The sequence below is a fragment of the Periplaneta americana genome, chromosome 14 (assembly GCF_040183065.1).
Source record: "Periplaneta americana isolate PAMFEO1 chromosome 14, P.americana_PAMFEO1_priV1, whole genome shotgun sequence".
In the NCBI taxonomy this organism is placed as follows: domain Eukaryota; kingdom Metazoa; phylum Arthropoda; class Insecta; order Blattodea; family Blattidae; genus Periplaneta; species Periplaneta americana.
Window position 1 is genome coordinate 10901804 of NC_091130.1, and position 13434 is coordinate 10915237.

The 13434-nt window shown below is 36.2% G+C and overlaps 1 protein-coding gene across 9 annotated transcripts in view; it reads left to right on the plus strand.

Moving 5' to 3' along the window:
* Positions 1-12374, plus strand: part of cu (NADP/NADPH phosphatase nocturnin) — a 271415-nt gene extending 259041 nt beyond the window's left edge. For all 9 annotated transcript variants that reach the window (XM_069844946.1, XM_069844952.1, XM_069844944.1 and 6 more), the window contains 3 exons: positions 1629-1750; positions 10275-10481; positions 11706-12374. In XM_069844946.1, the coding sequence (XP_069701047.1) occupies positions 1629-1750; positions 10275-10481; positions 11706-12239 (863 nt within the window). In that variant the 3' untranslated portion in view covers positions 12240-12374. The remainder of the gene's footprint in view (positions 1-1628; positions 1751-10274; positions 10482-11705) is intronic.
* Positions 12375-13434: the final 1060 nt, after the last annotated feature.

Genomic DNA, 13434 nt, shown 5'->3' on the forward strand with positions numbered 1-13434 from the left:
TATACAAAATATGTAGAGAAAATATCAAAGGAAATAAACATTATTTTACATTAATGGGGATTTATGGCCAAAATTAAATGAAAATGCCTTAAAAATGACCGAATATAACAAAAATGCTCTTATGAGTTGAAATAGGCAAAAAAAAACAAAAAATGTCCTAACAAATGTGTCTTAAAACACTCAGTTTATCACATAACATATAAATTAATATTAAAGCAGCTAAATTTATGGCTTAATAGAAGAAGATGCAATTGCATCAAAATCCTAGCCGTAATTATTATTATTATTATTATTATTATTATTATTATTATTGTTATTGTTATTGTTATTGTTATTATTATTATTATCATTATTATTATTATTATTATTATCATTATCAAATACTTTTCCTGAAAAGGGATTCGCTAATAGATAAATCTGCAGTGGCTGGAAAAAATGGCATAAGTCAGTTTACGCATACATATTTTAATAATTTATTGACAACTTACGGAACATCTGCTCGCTTGGGAAAAGAGACATAAGTATTTCTCCCATTACAATAATTCGTACAGAAAAAAATCAAATCGACATAAACCAATGTGAAGACAGTTTTTTTCCTTCTCCTGTAAAATTAACATTTTTTACGTGTGCCACTTTGCCGCACAGTACAGAAATATACCATTCACAGAAGAACATTTGAATAATAGATCCTACATAGGTGTTATATGGGTAATTTTATTATGAATAGTAAACGAATGCAAGAAAGATAAAAAATATACTGCAATGTCTGATCTTAGGTGATTTCTTAACGATGCAACCGAACCTTTCAATGCAAGTAAACAAACATTGATAAAATTATACACTACGGCAAATCAAAAGCCTTACAAAAATCTACAAACTCTTTCCTCCGACTATTAAGAGTGTTATTTCTGTCTCTTGATATTTCTCTTGATAATACTGAATTCACTTTTATTTATTTTTACTTAGTTAGTTATTTATTTACTGATTTCGTTACTTATTTGGTTATTTATTTTATTTACTTATTTATTTTATTAATTATATTAATTTATTTTATTTATTAATTTATTTTATTTAGAATAATTTCGAGGGAAAAATTGTTCCGGGGCCGGGTATCGAACCCGGGACCTTTGGTTAAACGTACCAACGCTCTCCCAACTGAGCTACCCGGGAACTCTACCCGACACCGATCCAATTTTTTCCCCTCTATATCCACAGACCTCAAAGTGGGCTGACAACCGTCAAGCAACCAACATTTGAGTGCACACTAACTCTGTGTGACTTTAAATTGTGGTTTTCTGTTACGTACAGTGACGTATTATGCAAATTAAGCTTTCAGGAATAACTCCCTGCAAAGTTAATTTGAATAATTTCGAGGGAAAAATTGTTCCGGGGCCGGGTATCGAACCCGGGACCTTTGGTTAAACGTACCAACGCTCTCCCAACTGAGCTACCCGGGAACTTTATTTTATTTTGTTTACGTATTTTATTAATTTGTTTTACTTTATTTATATATTTAATTTAATGTATTTATTTTATTTCATTTATTCATTCATGTATTTATTAATTTTAATGCCATTCTGACTTTAATGCATCCCTGACACAATCCTAACGAATCCTATGTTTTCCAGCTCTCGGACAGATGAACGATAACTTCGTGTGTTGTCCCGACGAAGCCCTGGAATGGAGGTCAAGGAGGTACCACATGGTGGAGGAACTGGTTGGCTACTGCCCGGACATCCTGTGCCTCCAGGTAATTCAAATCTACTTAACACAACTAAAGGCTGGTTCACAATAAACCGAAAACGAGAATCGGAACAAAACTGTAAAATTGTTAAAATGTGTACATTTAATGTGAGCATTCACAATTAACGGAAAGCTTGCCGAAGCCCGGGATCGGGAACGGAGATTTGGCCAAGTTTCAACTTTGGCGTTCACGTTTCCGATCACAGCCCACTAGATTCATTCTATTGCCATCTAAAAGCTATTTTGTCGTCATATATTTTGTAGCAAGAAGACCGTGACATAACCTATGCATTATTTTGTTCTGTGCTGTGCATCATGGAGCAAGTTTTATTTGATGAGATTCTAATATTGAGTGTTGAGGAAAATCCTCACGTTTACGATAAGCGGCGCGCCACGTATAAAGATGAGAAAATGAAGGAGAATACGTGGCTTTCAATAGCTGCATCTTTGAACACCGATCGGAAGCGAATCGTATTTTATTACTGTATTGGTTGTATTACACACTACATATTCATGCTTCAATTCAATAACTACTGTTGTGTTCATTTTTGTTCTATTACAAATGTTTCTTCTCTAATTATTTTACGTTATGGTAGACTTAAAATAGGTTGTGATAATAAAGATGCATGGACATATTTATAGTACCGTACCTAATGAAATGTTTCAGTTGAAATTTCGAAGTTGGTTAACCTGTGTTTATGTTGGCTGCCTTGTACTCATGAGAGAACGCCATTGGTCAATTATACACAAATAACATCAGAATGCGTAATATCGACTTTACATATCGTTATTGACATACATATCGACATGCATAGTCGTCTACGTTCTCGGTTTATAGTGAATCAAAAATTTTCATATTCACGTCCTCTGCTTCTCGTTTTCATTCTGGTTCTCGTTCCCGGTTTATTGTGAACCAGCCTTAACAAGTAGAAATTATATTTGTGTACTGTATAGATTTATTGACTGTCAGAGTTTGTGGCACGTTTGGACTCGCTACATAATGAAAACCATAGCTGTGAAAATTGGATGCTTATTGTGGATTTTGAAAACTGGAAATGAATTTCATTTGCAATTGACGTCTGCAACTATCGAAGGTGACTTATGTACACCATATATTTTAATTAGTTTATTTTACGAAGCTTTATCAATTACTATGGTTATCTAGCGTTTGAATGAGATGAAGGTGATAGTGAATCCAGGGTTCAGCTCCGAAAGTTACCCAGCTTTTGCTCTTAATGTGTTAAGGGAAAATCCCGGAAAAAAGGTCAACCAGGATTTGAATCCGGGCCCGCTCGTTCCACGGTCATGCATGCTAACCGCTACAGCATAATATTAAAAGTACAGTAAGATAAATGTGATTTTGTTACGCGGTGCCGCTGAATTCACACGGTTTTATTTATTTTTATATGCATTTATTCATACACGCTTATTAGGGAGTGTAGGATCTTTGGGTATTGCTTTTGTATCTAAGGAGAAACATGAAAAATCCCAGTCAGATTGGCCGGCCACGAAGTGTGAACCCGGGACATTCCGAATACAAGTTTCAAACTATATCGTCTTAACCATCTTGCTCGGTTACGGTTTTTTTTTTTTTTGTGATTTAAATCCAGCTTTAAAATAAATGTTTAAACGAAACGCAACAATGAGCAAGTGGACAGCTTCAAATACTTGGGGTGTACTATAAGCAGTAACATGGGCTGCTGCCAGGAAGTCAAGAGGAGGATAGCAATGACCAAGGAAGCTTTTAATAGAAAAGGAGCACCTTCTGCAGACCTCTGGAGAAAGAACTAAGGAAGAGACTAGTGAAGTGCTTAGTGTGGAGTGTAGCACTGCATGGGGCAGAAATAAGGACATTACAACGAAGTGAAGAGAAGCGAATAGAAGCATTTGTAATGTGGACATGGAGAAGGATGGAGCACATGTGAAATGGACAGACAGAATAAGAAATGAAGCTGTGTTGGAAAGAGTGGGTAAAGAAAGAATGATGCTGAAACTGATCAGGAAGAGAAATTGGCTGGGTCACTGGCTGAGAAGAAACTGCCTACTGAAGGATGCACCGGGAGGAATGGTGAACGGGAGAAGAGTTCTGGGCAGAAGAAGATATCAGATGATAGACGACATTAAGATATATGGATCCTATGAGGAGACAAAGAGGAAGGCAGAAAATAGGACATATTGGAGAAAGCTGGGTTTGCAGTGAAAGACCTGTGCTTTGGCTGAACACTAAATGAATGAGTTATTGTTGTTATTATTATTATTATTATTATTATTATTATTATTATTATTATTATTATTATTATTATTATTATTATTATTATTATTAACTAAAAAAAACTAACTTACTGGCTTTTAAGGAACCTGGAGGCTCATTGCCGCCCTCACATAAGCCCGCCATTGGTCCCTATCCTGAGCAAGATTAATCCAGTCTCTATCATCATATCCCACCTCCCTCAAATCCATTTTTATATTATCCTCCCATCTACGTCTCGGCCTCCCTAAAGGTCTTTTTCCCTCCGGCCTCCCAACTATCACTCTATATGCATTTCTGGATTCGCCCATACGTGCTACATGCCCTGCCCATCTCAAACGTCTGGATTTAATGTTCCTAATTATGTCAGGTGAAGAATACAATGCGTGCAGTTCTGCGTTGTGTAACTTTCTCCATTCTCCTGTAACTTCATCCCTCTTAGCCCCATATATTTTCCTAAGCACCTTATTCTCAAACACCCTTAACCTATGTTCCTCTCTCAAAGTGAGAGTCCAAGTTTCACAACCATAAAGAACAACCGGTAATATAACTGTTTTATAATTCTAACTTCCAGATTTTATTATAATTTTTGTTATTATTATTATTATTATTATTATTATTAATATTATTTATCATCATTATTATTACTAGTATTACTATTACTAGACGTAGATGGGAGGATAATATTGAAATGGATTTGAGGGAGGTGGAATATGATTGTAGAGACTGGATTAATCTGGTACAGGATATGGACTGATGGCGGACTTATGTGAGTGCGGCAATGAACCTGCGAGTTCCTTAAAAGCCATTTGTTGTTATTACTATAACTACTATTACTATTATTACCATTTTATTATTATTATTATTATTATTATTATTATTATTATTATTATTATTATTATTATTATTGCTACGCGTTGAACTATTTCATCAAAAATACCGGTTTGAAAAAATTTGTTCCTGATTTATTTTTAAGTTTTGAATAAATTCTACCAAATGAAGGAAAAGAAACAAACTTCTGCACCTACCGAAGATACGTGTCCTGTTATAGGCTGAAACATGTTGTTGTTCGTTATGGGAAGAAAATTTCTTTCACGCTTTAGTGCAGGTTAGAAGTAATGCTGTGAAACGTGACTTTTCTGCGACTTAAAACTGTTACGTAATGAACAAACAGGTCAGACCTGCTTTGTCGATGGTGTCTCCACTACTAGTGATGACAATTATGCATGTGGTATAGTGTGATGAGCATTTTAACTAATGGTATTTGCTTTCATATGCGTGTTGAAAAATGTTACCTTTAATAGAGGATTTATGTGCTGTGATTTAAATAAAATTAACATTTTAATTAGGTAACAAATCCTATTGAAATACAATTTATCTAGATAATTAAACCAGATTTATTACAAATATTGAATTTCATTAAATCTACGTTATCATAATGCCCGTGATGTGTAGCTTCAGTCCTTCAATTTAGTCAAAAATTAAACAAAATTGCATTCTTTCATAGTTTACTGCCCAAGTACAGGTGCTTCGCTGCAAACCCAACAACCTCCAGTCTTTTCTATTCTCCGCCTTCCTCTTTGTCTCCGCATATGATCCATATATCTTCTTCTACCCCGAACTCTTCTCCCGTTCACCATTCCTTCCAGTGCATCTTTAAGTAGGCAGTTTCTTCTCAGCCAGTGACCCAGCCAATTTCTCTTCCTGATCAGTTTCAGCATCATTCTTTCTTCACCTACTTTTTCCAGCACGGCTTCGTTTCTTATTCTGTCTGTCCAATCCACACGTTCCATTCTTCTCCATATCCACATTTCAAATGCTTCTATTCGCTTCTCTTTACTTCGTCGTAATGTCCATGTTTCTGCCCCATGCAATGCTACATTCCACACAAAGCACCTCACTAGTCTCTTCCTTAGATATTTTTCCAGATGTTCGTAGAAGTTAGTAATTTATGTATTAAAAGTTTTCTTTGCCACTAATATCTTACAAATAGATGAAAAATGTTACTTCTGAATAATTTCAAGGGAAAAATTGTTCCGGGGCCTGGTATCGATCCCGCGACCTCTGGTTGAACGTACCAGCGCTCTGCTACCCGGGAACTCCACCCAACACCGTCTCAACTTTTCCCTTTACATCCACATAACTCGCGTGGGCTGACGAAACGCCAGAGACCCACATCGAGTGCACACATTATCTGTGTGACTTGGAATTGTGGTTTTCTGTTAACGTACACAGTGACGTATATATTATGCAAATCTAGTCTTTCAGGTAAAGTTTCCTGTAAAGCATATTTGAATAATTTCAAGGGAAAAATTGTTCAAATCTGCTTTACAGGAAGCTTTACCTAAAAGACTAGATTTGCATAATGTTACTTCTGTTATTGAAAGTAACACGTTGGGTCAAAGGTACTACCCATTGTAGTTCATTGTTCTTCCAATTGTTTCGCTTCTTTTTTTATATTTCGCTGAAGACAATTGAGAATACTGAATACGACAAAGGCAAGGAAAATGGAAGAAACACATTTCGCATTTTGTATTCAATTTATTTCACATTTTATCGCGGAATAAAAGCTACAGCAATATACTTAACATGCTTTTAAACATCAAATCTATATCTTTGTATTTATCGTGGTTGCGAAAATCTATCACCTCTAATAACTATGCATGTTTATTCATGCTATAATTATGTTACAACTAATAATGTGATAGGCTAAGACCATTCTTGAATTGTTGTGAATCTGTTTTGTTTCTTGCTTTGTACGTTACATTAATGAAATAAATATTTTGATTTTATATTTTACATTTATACTTACTTTCGTGAATTTGCAGTGTCAGATTTGCGCCGTAATTTGATAAGATGATCCAGAAAAATCACAGTCAATCATTGTGGGCCATTCACGTCTGTTAAGCACTATTACCATACCAATTTTGTCCCCGATTAAAATATACGGCACCGAAATTCCGTTCAGTGAATCAGTAAAAATCTAGGTATTTATATGGACTATTACACTCTTACTACGTCATACTACTTTTGACCAATAAAACGGTACGAAAGGACGCATTTCAACCAATCATGGCTGCTTATCGCACAATTTTATCGCGTCCCTAGCATTTGTTTAATTTTATCGCGTCCCTAGCATTTGTTTCTTTGTTTGCCAACATTTGAAACTGCGCTGGTCTGGACGTCAAAAAAATATATAAAATTACAAACCACTCCAGTCGATGCACAGCAGTTTCAAATATGACTCGCATTGGCATTCAAGAACAAGAATTAATAAAAATCACTGATCATACCTATGCATCTTCTGAAATCCGATTTACAAATAAATGAAGAGCACCATTCGGAAATCCTGAAGAAGTTGAATACACCATGTAGGCCTAAATCAACGAGTTCCACTTCTATTACGCACACGTCCGATATAACATCAATTGAACCACCAACCACATTCAAATTTGAAAATTGTACATTCATTAATTATTCCTTTTAAAATTATTCATGTTTATTTTTTATGTCATCGTCGTTAATTAAAACTTTTCTAACACTTGTGTATATTAGTTAGGTTATGTTATAGCTTCTGCTCTGAGAGGATAAAAAGAACTTCTGCTATATGATATTATAGATAGTCACGTATCAGAGATTGTTTAATATTAAGATTTATTGAATAGTAATCATTACAGTGTCTGTATAAAGACACTACTGCCATCTAGCATGCATCTAGCGTAATATTTGTAATGTTGAGATGGTACAATAATACATTTGAAGACAGTTGTATTTTCGTAAGTCAATTAATATTTTATTGTATTGGAGTACTTCGTTACTTCTAATCTTTATATACTTTCTTGTAATCGTGTAATAGTCAATTAAATCCCACTGGAGTTTTGATTTTCTCTAGATAAATCAAAACGTCTAGTGAGATTACTGTTGATAAAAGTTTAAATTGGAACATTCAAGTTGCAGAAACCTGCAAAAAAGTATTCTCATTAATCCACTCGTTTAGACGATTGAAGAATTTTCTACCCTTTTCCATGAAAAAAATGTTAGTGCAAACACTCGTGATGCCCCACTTCGATTACTGTGATATTCTGCTTACTGACCTAAGCGTTACTTCGGCGCAGAGACTACAACGTGTTCATAATATGTGCGTCCGTTTCGTCTGCAATATTCGCCGGGCTGATCACGGAACACCATCCCTCGAAATGTTGTCCTTGCTCCGTCTAGAAGATCGTAGGAAAATCCACTGTCTTTCCCTTCTCTTTCACATGTTGCATTTCTCCACTCCTGTCTATCTTGCGTCTCGTTTTCAAAATTTATCCACCCATCATAACCTAGACACACGATCACAACACTCCTCAATATTATCCATTCCCTCCCACCGAACATCCTCATATTCATCTTCTTTCACTGTGGCTGTTCCTCGGCTTTGGAATTCCCTACCGAGTAATGTCAGGGATGTCAGACATCAAACCAATTTAAGAATAGGCTAACGAGATATTTTTCTAACAATTCTTGTTAACAATAATAGCTGTTTCAGGTTTCTCAATGTTTAATGGTTATACAGGGACATCATTTTATTTTTACTAACATTTTTAATATTAACTTGTCTATACCTCTGGATCAACGCCGTTTGCTATCCCCTTCCACGACTGGAGTTCGATGATACTGACGTAATATACAAACAAATTACTTTACTAGGTATAGGAGGGAAGAAAAGTAGTTCATCCATTTATGTAAACTAGGAAATATAGCGCTTTTGAGTTTAATCAATTTCATTAGGTTTTTGTTTAATCAAAATACAGTACAGTATTAACAATGAGTGTTTTTACTCACGAAGTGAGCTATCCATGTGGACGTATTCATTATGCAGTGTATATTATACTGTCTACAGCACATTAGCGTACAATATAGAGAATGAAGTTAAATTGAAAAATAATCATAATATGGATATTAAACACATTTCGATACAGGCTTCAGTTCTAACGTGCATATTATCGCACTAATTATAACATATTGTACTTAATTCCAATTACCAGTTCCTCGTACTAGTAACTCATGTTGAAATAATTCTGTACCTACTCTATAAAAGAGTACCTTACGTACTGTAAATTCAATCTTCACTTCTGCCCGAAAAGATAAAATTACTCAGACATACTATCTACTGTCCGTCCAAGTGGTTATGTCGTAGAAAGGAGGGAAATCACGTGACAGTTAATTACTTAACGAGGCCCTTTTATTTAAGTTATTTTAAACAGTTGTATAATATTACGTAGACGTCCAATTCCTAACAGAAATTAATGTTCTCAGAAAAGAGCTAAGACAGCCCAGCCACTAGCTGGCGAATAAAAGCTGGTGGGGGAAACCGGGATACGATATAGGCAAATGGACGACAGTACCTGTGCGAAAATGATTCAATATTGAAAGCTCTTTCGTCACTGGAAAATGCGAACATATTTTTGGAACGTACTGTGGCTACTATGACTGTATATGCGGTCTTGGATCTGTGTGGAAGACGGTTGAAGCGGTGGGAGTGAAGTACATTCAAACACTCAGGTACAATAAAAATTGAAGTAAAAATAAAATGATGTCCCTGTATATATCACAGATAAATATCTAAATTATCTCATTATTATTACTATTATTATTATTATTATTATTATTATTATTATTATTATTATTATTATTATTATTTCTTACCAATGTTTATTATTGTCACACTAACATTAGCTATCCAACTTTCATTATTTACTTTCACATTGTTTTATGGTCTAGATATTAATGTAATAACTATGTAAGCAATTGTATTCTATTAGAATTAGAGTCTGGCTGGGTGGAAGACAAGGCCTACTGGCCTTAGCTCTGCCAGATTAAATAAATAAATTATTATATGCTCTTTAATGTCTCTCAGAGAGAAAGGTTTTCCAGTTGCAGTCTTTTTTTTTCATGAATATCTTTATACAGATTCAAGTTTTCATAGAGATTAGTTACAATTACTTCAAGCATTAATATTAAGTCATCGTTAATGTTGAAACATAACCTTTCCAGCGCCATTCTGCTCACGATAAACGAATGGGATTGTCGTGGCACCGTTTCACGATTTCTGGTAACGATAATGTGACACATGCGTAGAACGTCGATCATGTGACTTAACAGTTTTACCGTAGATGGAAACCAGTGTGACAAAAACCTTCTAATGTTAATATTTTATGCATACACACATACTGTAGTGATGAAAATAAAGAATTTATTGCCTTGTTTATATGCTTAACTATTTTTATTCTGTTTTCAGGAAGTGGACCACTTCAACTTCCTGAAAAAGGTCCTTGGTAGCCAGGGCTACAGCGGCATGTTCTTCCCGAAACCGGACTCCCCCTGCCTGTACATAAAAGGCAACAATGGCCCCGACGGTTGTGCCATATTCTTCCGCGATGACAAATTCGAGCTTCTGAAAGCTGAGACGAGAATCCTAGAGGTGTGGAGAGTGCAAAGCAACCAGGTGAGTAACTCGGGGGGAACAAAAAGTATTCACTGATTACATCAAATCTACATTCATAGTGTTCTGCCCAAGGGCAGGTCTTTCACTACAAACCCAGCATTCTTCAATCTTTCCTATTTTCTGCCTTCCTCTTCGTTTCCTCGTATGATCCATATATCTTAATGTCGCCTACCATCTGATATCTTCTTCTCCCCCGAACTCTTCTCCCGTTCACCATTCCTTCCAGTGCATCCTGCAGTAGGCAGTTTCTTCTCAACCAGTGACCCAGCCAATTTCTTTTCTCTTCCTGATCAGTTTCAGCATCATTCTTTCTTCACCAACTATTTTCAACACAGCTGTCTGTCCACTTCACACGTTCCATTCTTCTCCATATCCACATTTCAAGTGCAAACCCAGCCACTCCACACAAAGCACTTTACTCAAATAGCAGCCATTTGGTCTCAACAATGAACAAATTTGTTTATATGCGGTATTATGAGACAGTGTTACCAACTAAGAAAACGATGTTGCCACAGCTAAACTTTTTGAGTTTCTCTTTCAATTGGTGCTATTTTTCATGCACCTCAGATTCATAAAACGTAAATTACATGTGTTCGAAACCGGAAAGGTCTCTTTTAGGAGTCCTGTTTAAAAGATCTGAAAATTACACTCACAGCTCAGACTCTTGTGGAATCTTACATAAGACAGGGGTTCAATTTTGGGCAGATTTTACGTGACTTTCGGTGGAAAAAAGTGGTCTCTGAATACTTTCATCACTAAAACAGTTCGTGTTGAAAAAAAAAAAAAGCGCGTATGTTGTTATGAAAAATTCTGTGGATAGAGTGAAGATCAACATTGGGGAAAACCAGACATTGATATTTGCGTCTTCAACATTGAGGAGAGAATGGTTAATTATGGTGAAAACCCAGTATTATTTCTTTGATACTATTGGATATATGAAAAATCAATTACATAAAATTTATGGCGTATTTATGGCGTCATCAGCTGCTGTGATGCTATTTTTAAAACTCTGGTGTACAGGGTTTTTAAATGACAGTTTAACTTTGATTGCAGTTTTAATTTTCTTCTGTTGTTTCTCTTTCAAATACTCCTCGATATGTGAAAAATATTTTATATAATTTTGTTTGTACCATCTGCAGCCTCAACTTGATATGCAAAACATAGCTTAAAATATTTTTATGATTTCAGGCGAATTGAATGTGCGGATTGGTTTGTGTGTTGCAGGTTGCAGTAATAATGCTTCTAAGGGTCCGCGAGACAGGTCAGGAGATCTGTGTGGCCACAACTCATCTTAAGGCCCGAAACGGCGCCTTATTATCAACCCTGAGGAACGAGCAAGGCAAGGATCTCCTCGACTTTGTGATGTCACACTGTGGGGGCCGCCCCGTTATAATCTGCGGAGACTTCAATGCCGAACCGACAGAGCCTGTGTACCTGACTATTCTCAGCAACCGAGTCCTGCGACTCGCCAGCGCGTATGCCGCCTCGGGGAGCGCTAGCAGTCACTGTGACGTCACTGAGAGTGCGATGCGGGAGCCCCCTTACACCACCTGGAAGATAAGGGAGGAAGGGGAAGTGTGTCACACGATAGACTATGTGTTCTACTCGCAAGACACTTTCACAGTGGAGGCAGTTCTGGACTTCCCGTCGGGAGAGGAGATAGGGGAGGGTCGCGTGCCCTCGTTTAACTACCCCTCCGACCATTTCTCCTTGGTGTGTGACTTTCGGTTCAAGAACACAAGTGCGATGGAGTCCTGAAGGTGGACTTGAGCTTGTGTGCGGAATCTCTGCGAACGAGATGGTTGTGTCTTGAGTGATAACTATATTGTATTGTGAAGAGTGTTATTTTGTTTGTATATATTTATATATTTCACCAATAAATCTCAACAAAGACTGTTGTCCATATGTTGGCACAGTAAAAAAAAAATATGGCTTTAATAGTACATTATGCAACGAGCCTATAATGAATGTAATTAAGAAGTGAGTATGGATATTTATGAAACGAGCGCAAGCGAGTTTCATAATTTTCATACGAGCTTCTTAATTACCATTATAGGCGAGTTTCATACGACTTTTTATGCTCGACCATATTTCTAACTTGATATTATTAATTTTTAGCAATGTCCCGTATGTTGTGAGATGTGCGCAGACGCGAAAGTATTGATTTTTTTCCGAGGAACAGATGTCCACATTGACCTTGCTAGGCCATAAGAACCTACAGAGATAACATTGAAATTAAATTAGACATTGAAAAACGAGATGATAAATTGAATTTATTTGAATATTATTTACAATTAACGCTAATTATTATAGTAACAGAACATAACCTTCTGCGACAGTATTGGATTTCCAGCCTCCGTGACTTTTCGCTAATTCTCTTTCGATTGCATATCCGAGAATAATCGATACTTGCGGTTTTATAACGGTAGAAAGCTGACCTGTCATTGGCTGAACAGTTGTAACCTGAGTCTTATTGGCTGAAAGACCTGACCTTTAATGTGTAGGTGTACTTTAATGACATGCATTAAAGGGCTGCTACCAGGTGTATAATTACTACATTTCGGCATGGTCGAGCATAATAGTACATTATGCAATGAGCCTATAATGGTAGTAATCAAGACGCGAGTATGTTTATGAAACGAGCTCTAGCGAGTTTCATAATTTTCATACGAGCGTCTTAATTACCATTACAGTAAAGTTTCATACGACTTTTTATGCTCGACCATATTTCTAACCTGAAATTATTCATAAGTATTTATGTTATTCTTATCTGACTGGGGAGCGCAACTGACCTTGTGCAATAGCTCGTAAATTGTGAGATGTGCGCAGACGCGAAAGTATTGATTTTTTCCGAGGAACAAATGTCCACATTGACCTTGATATAGGGGAGAGTCGGGTAGTATCAGACATCGGGTAATATCGGACAGTGAGTTTCTTTCATCTACCACACGAT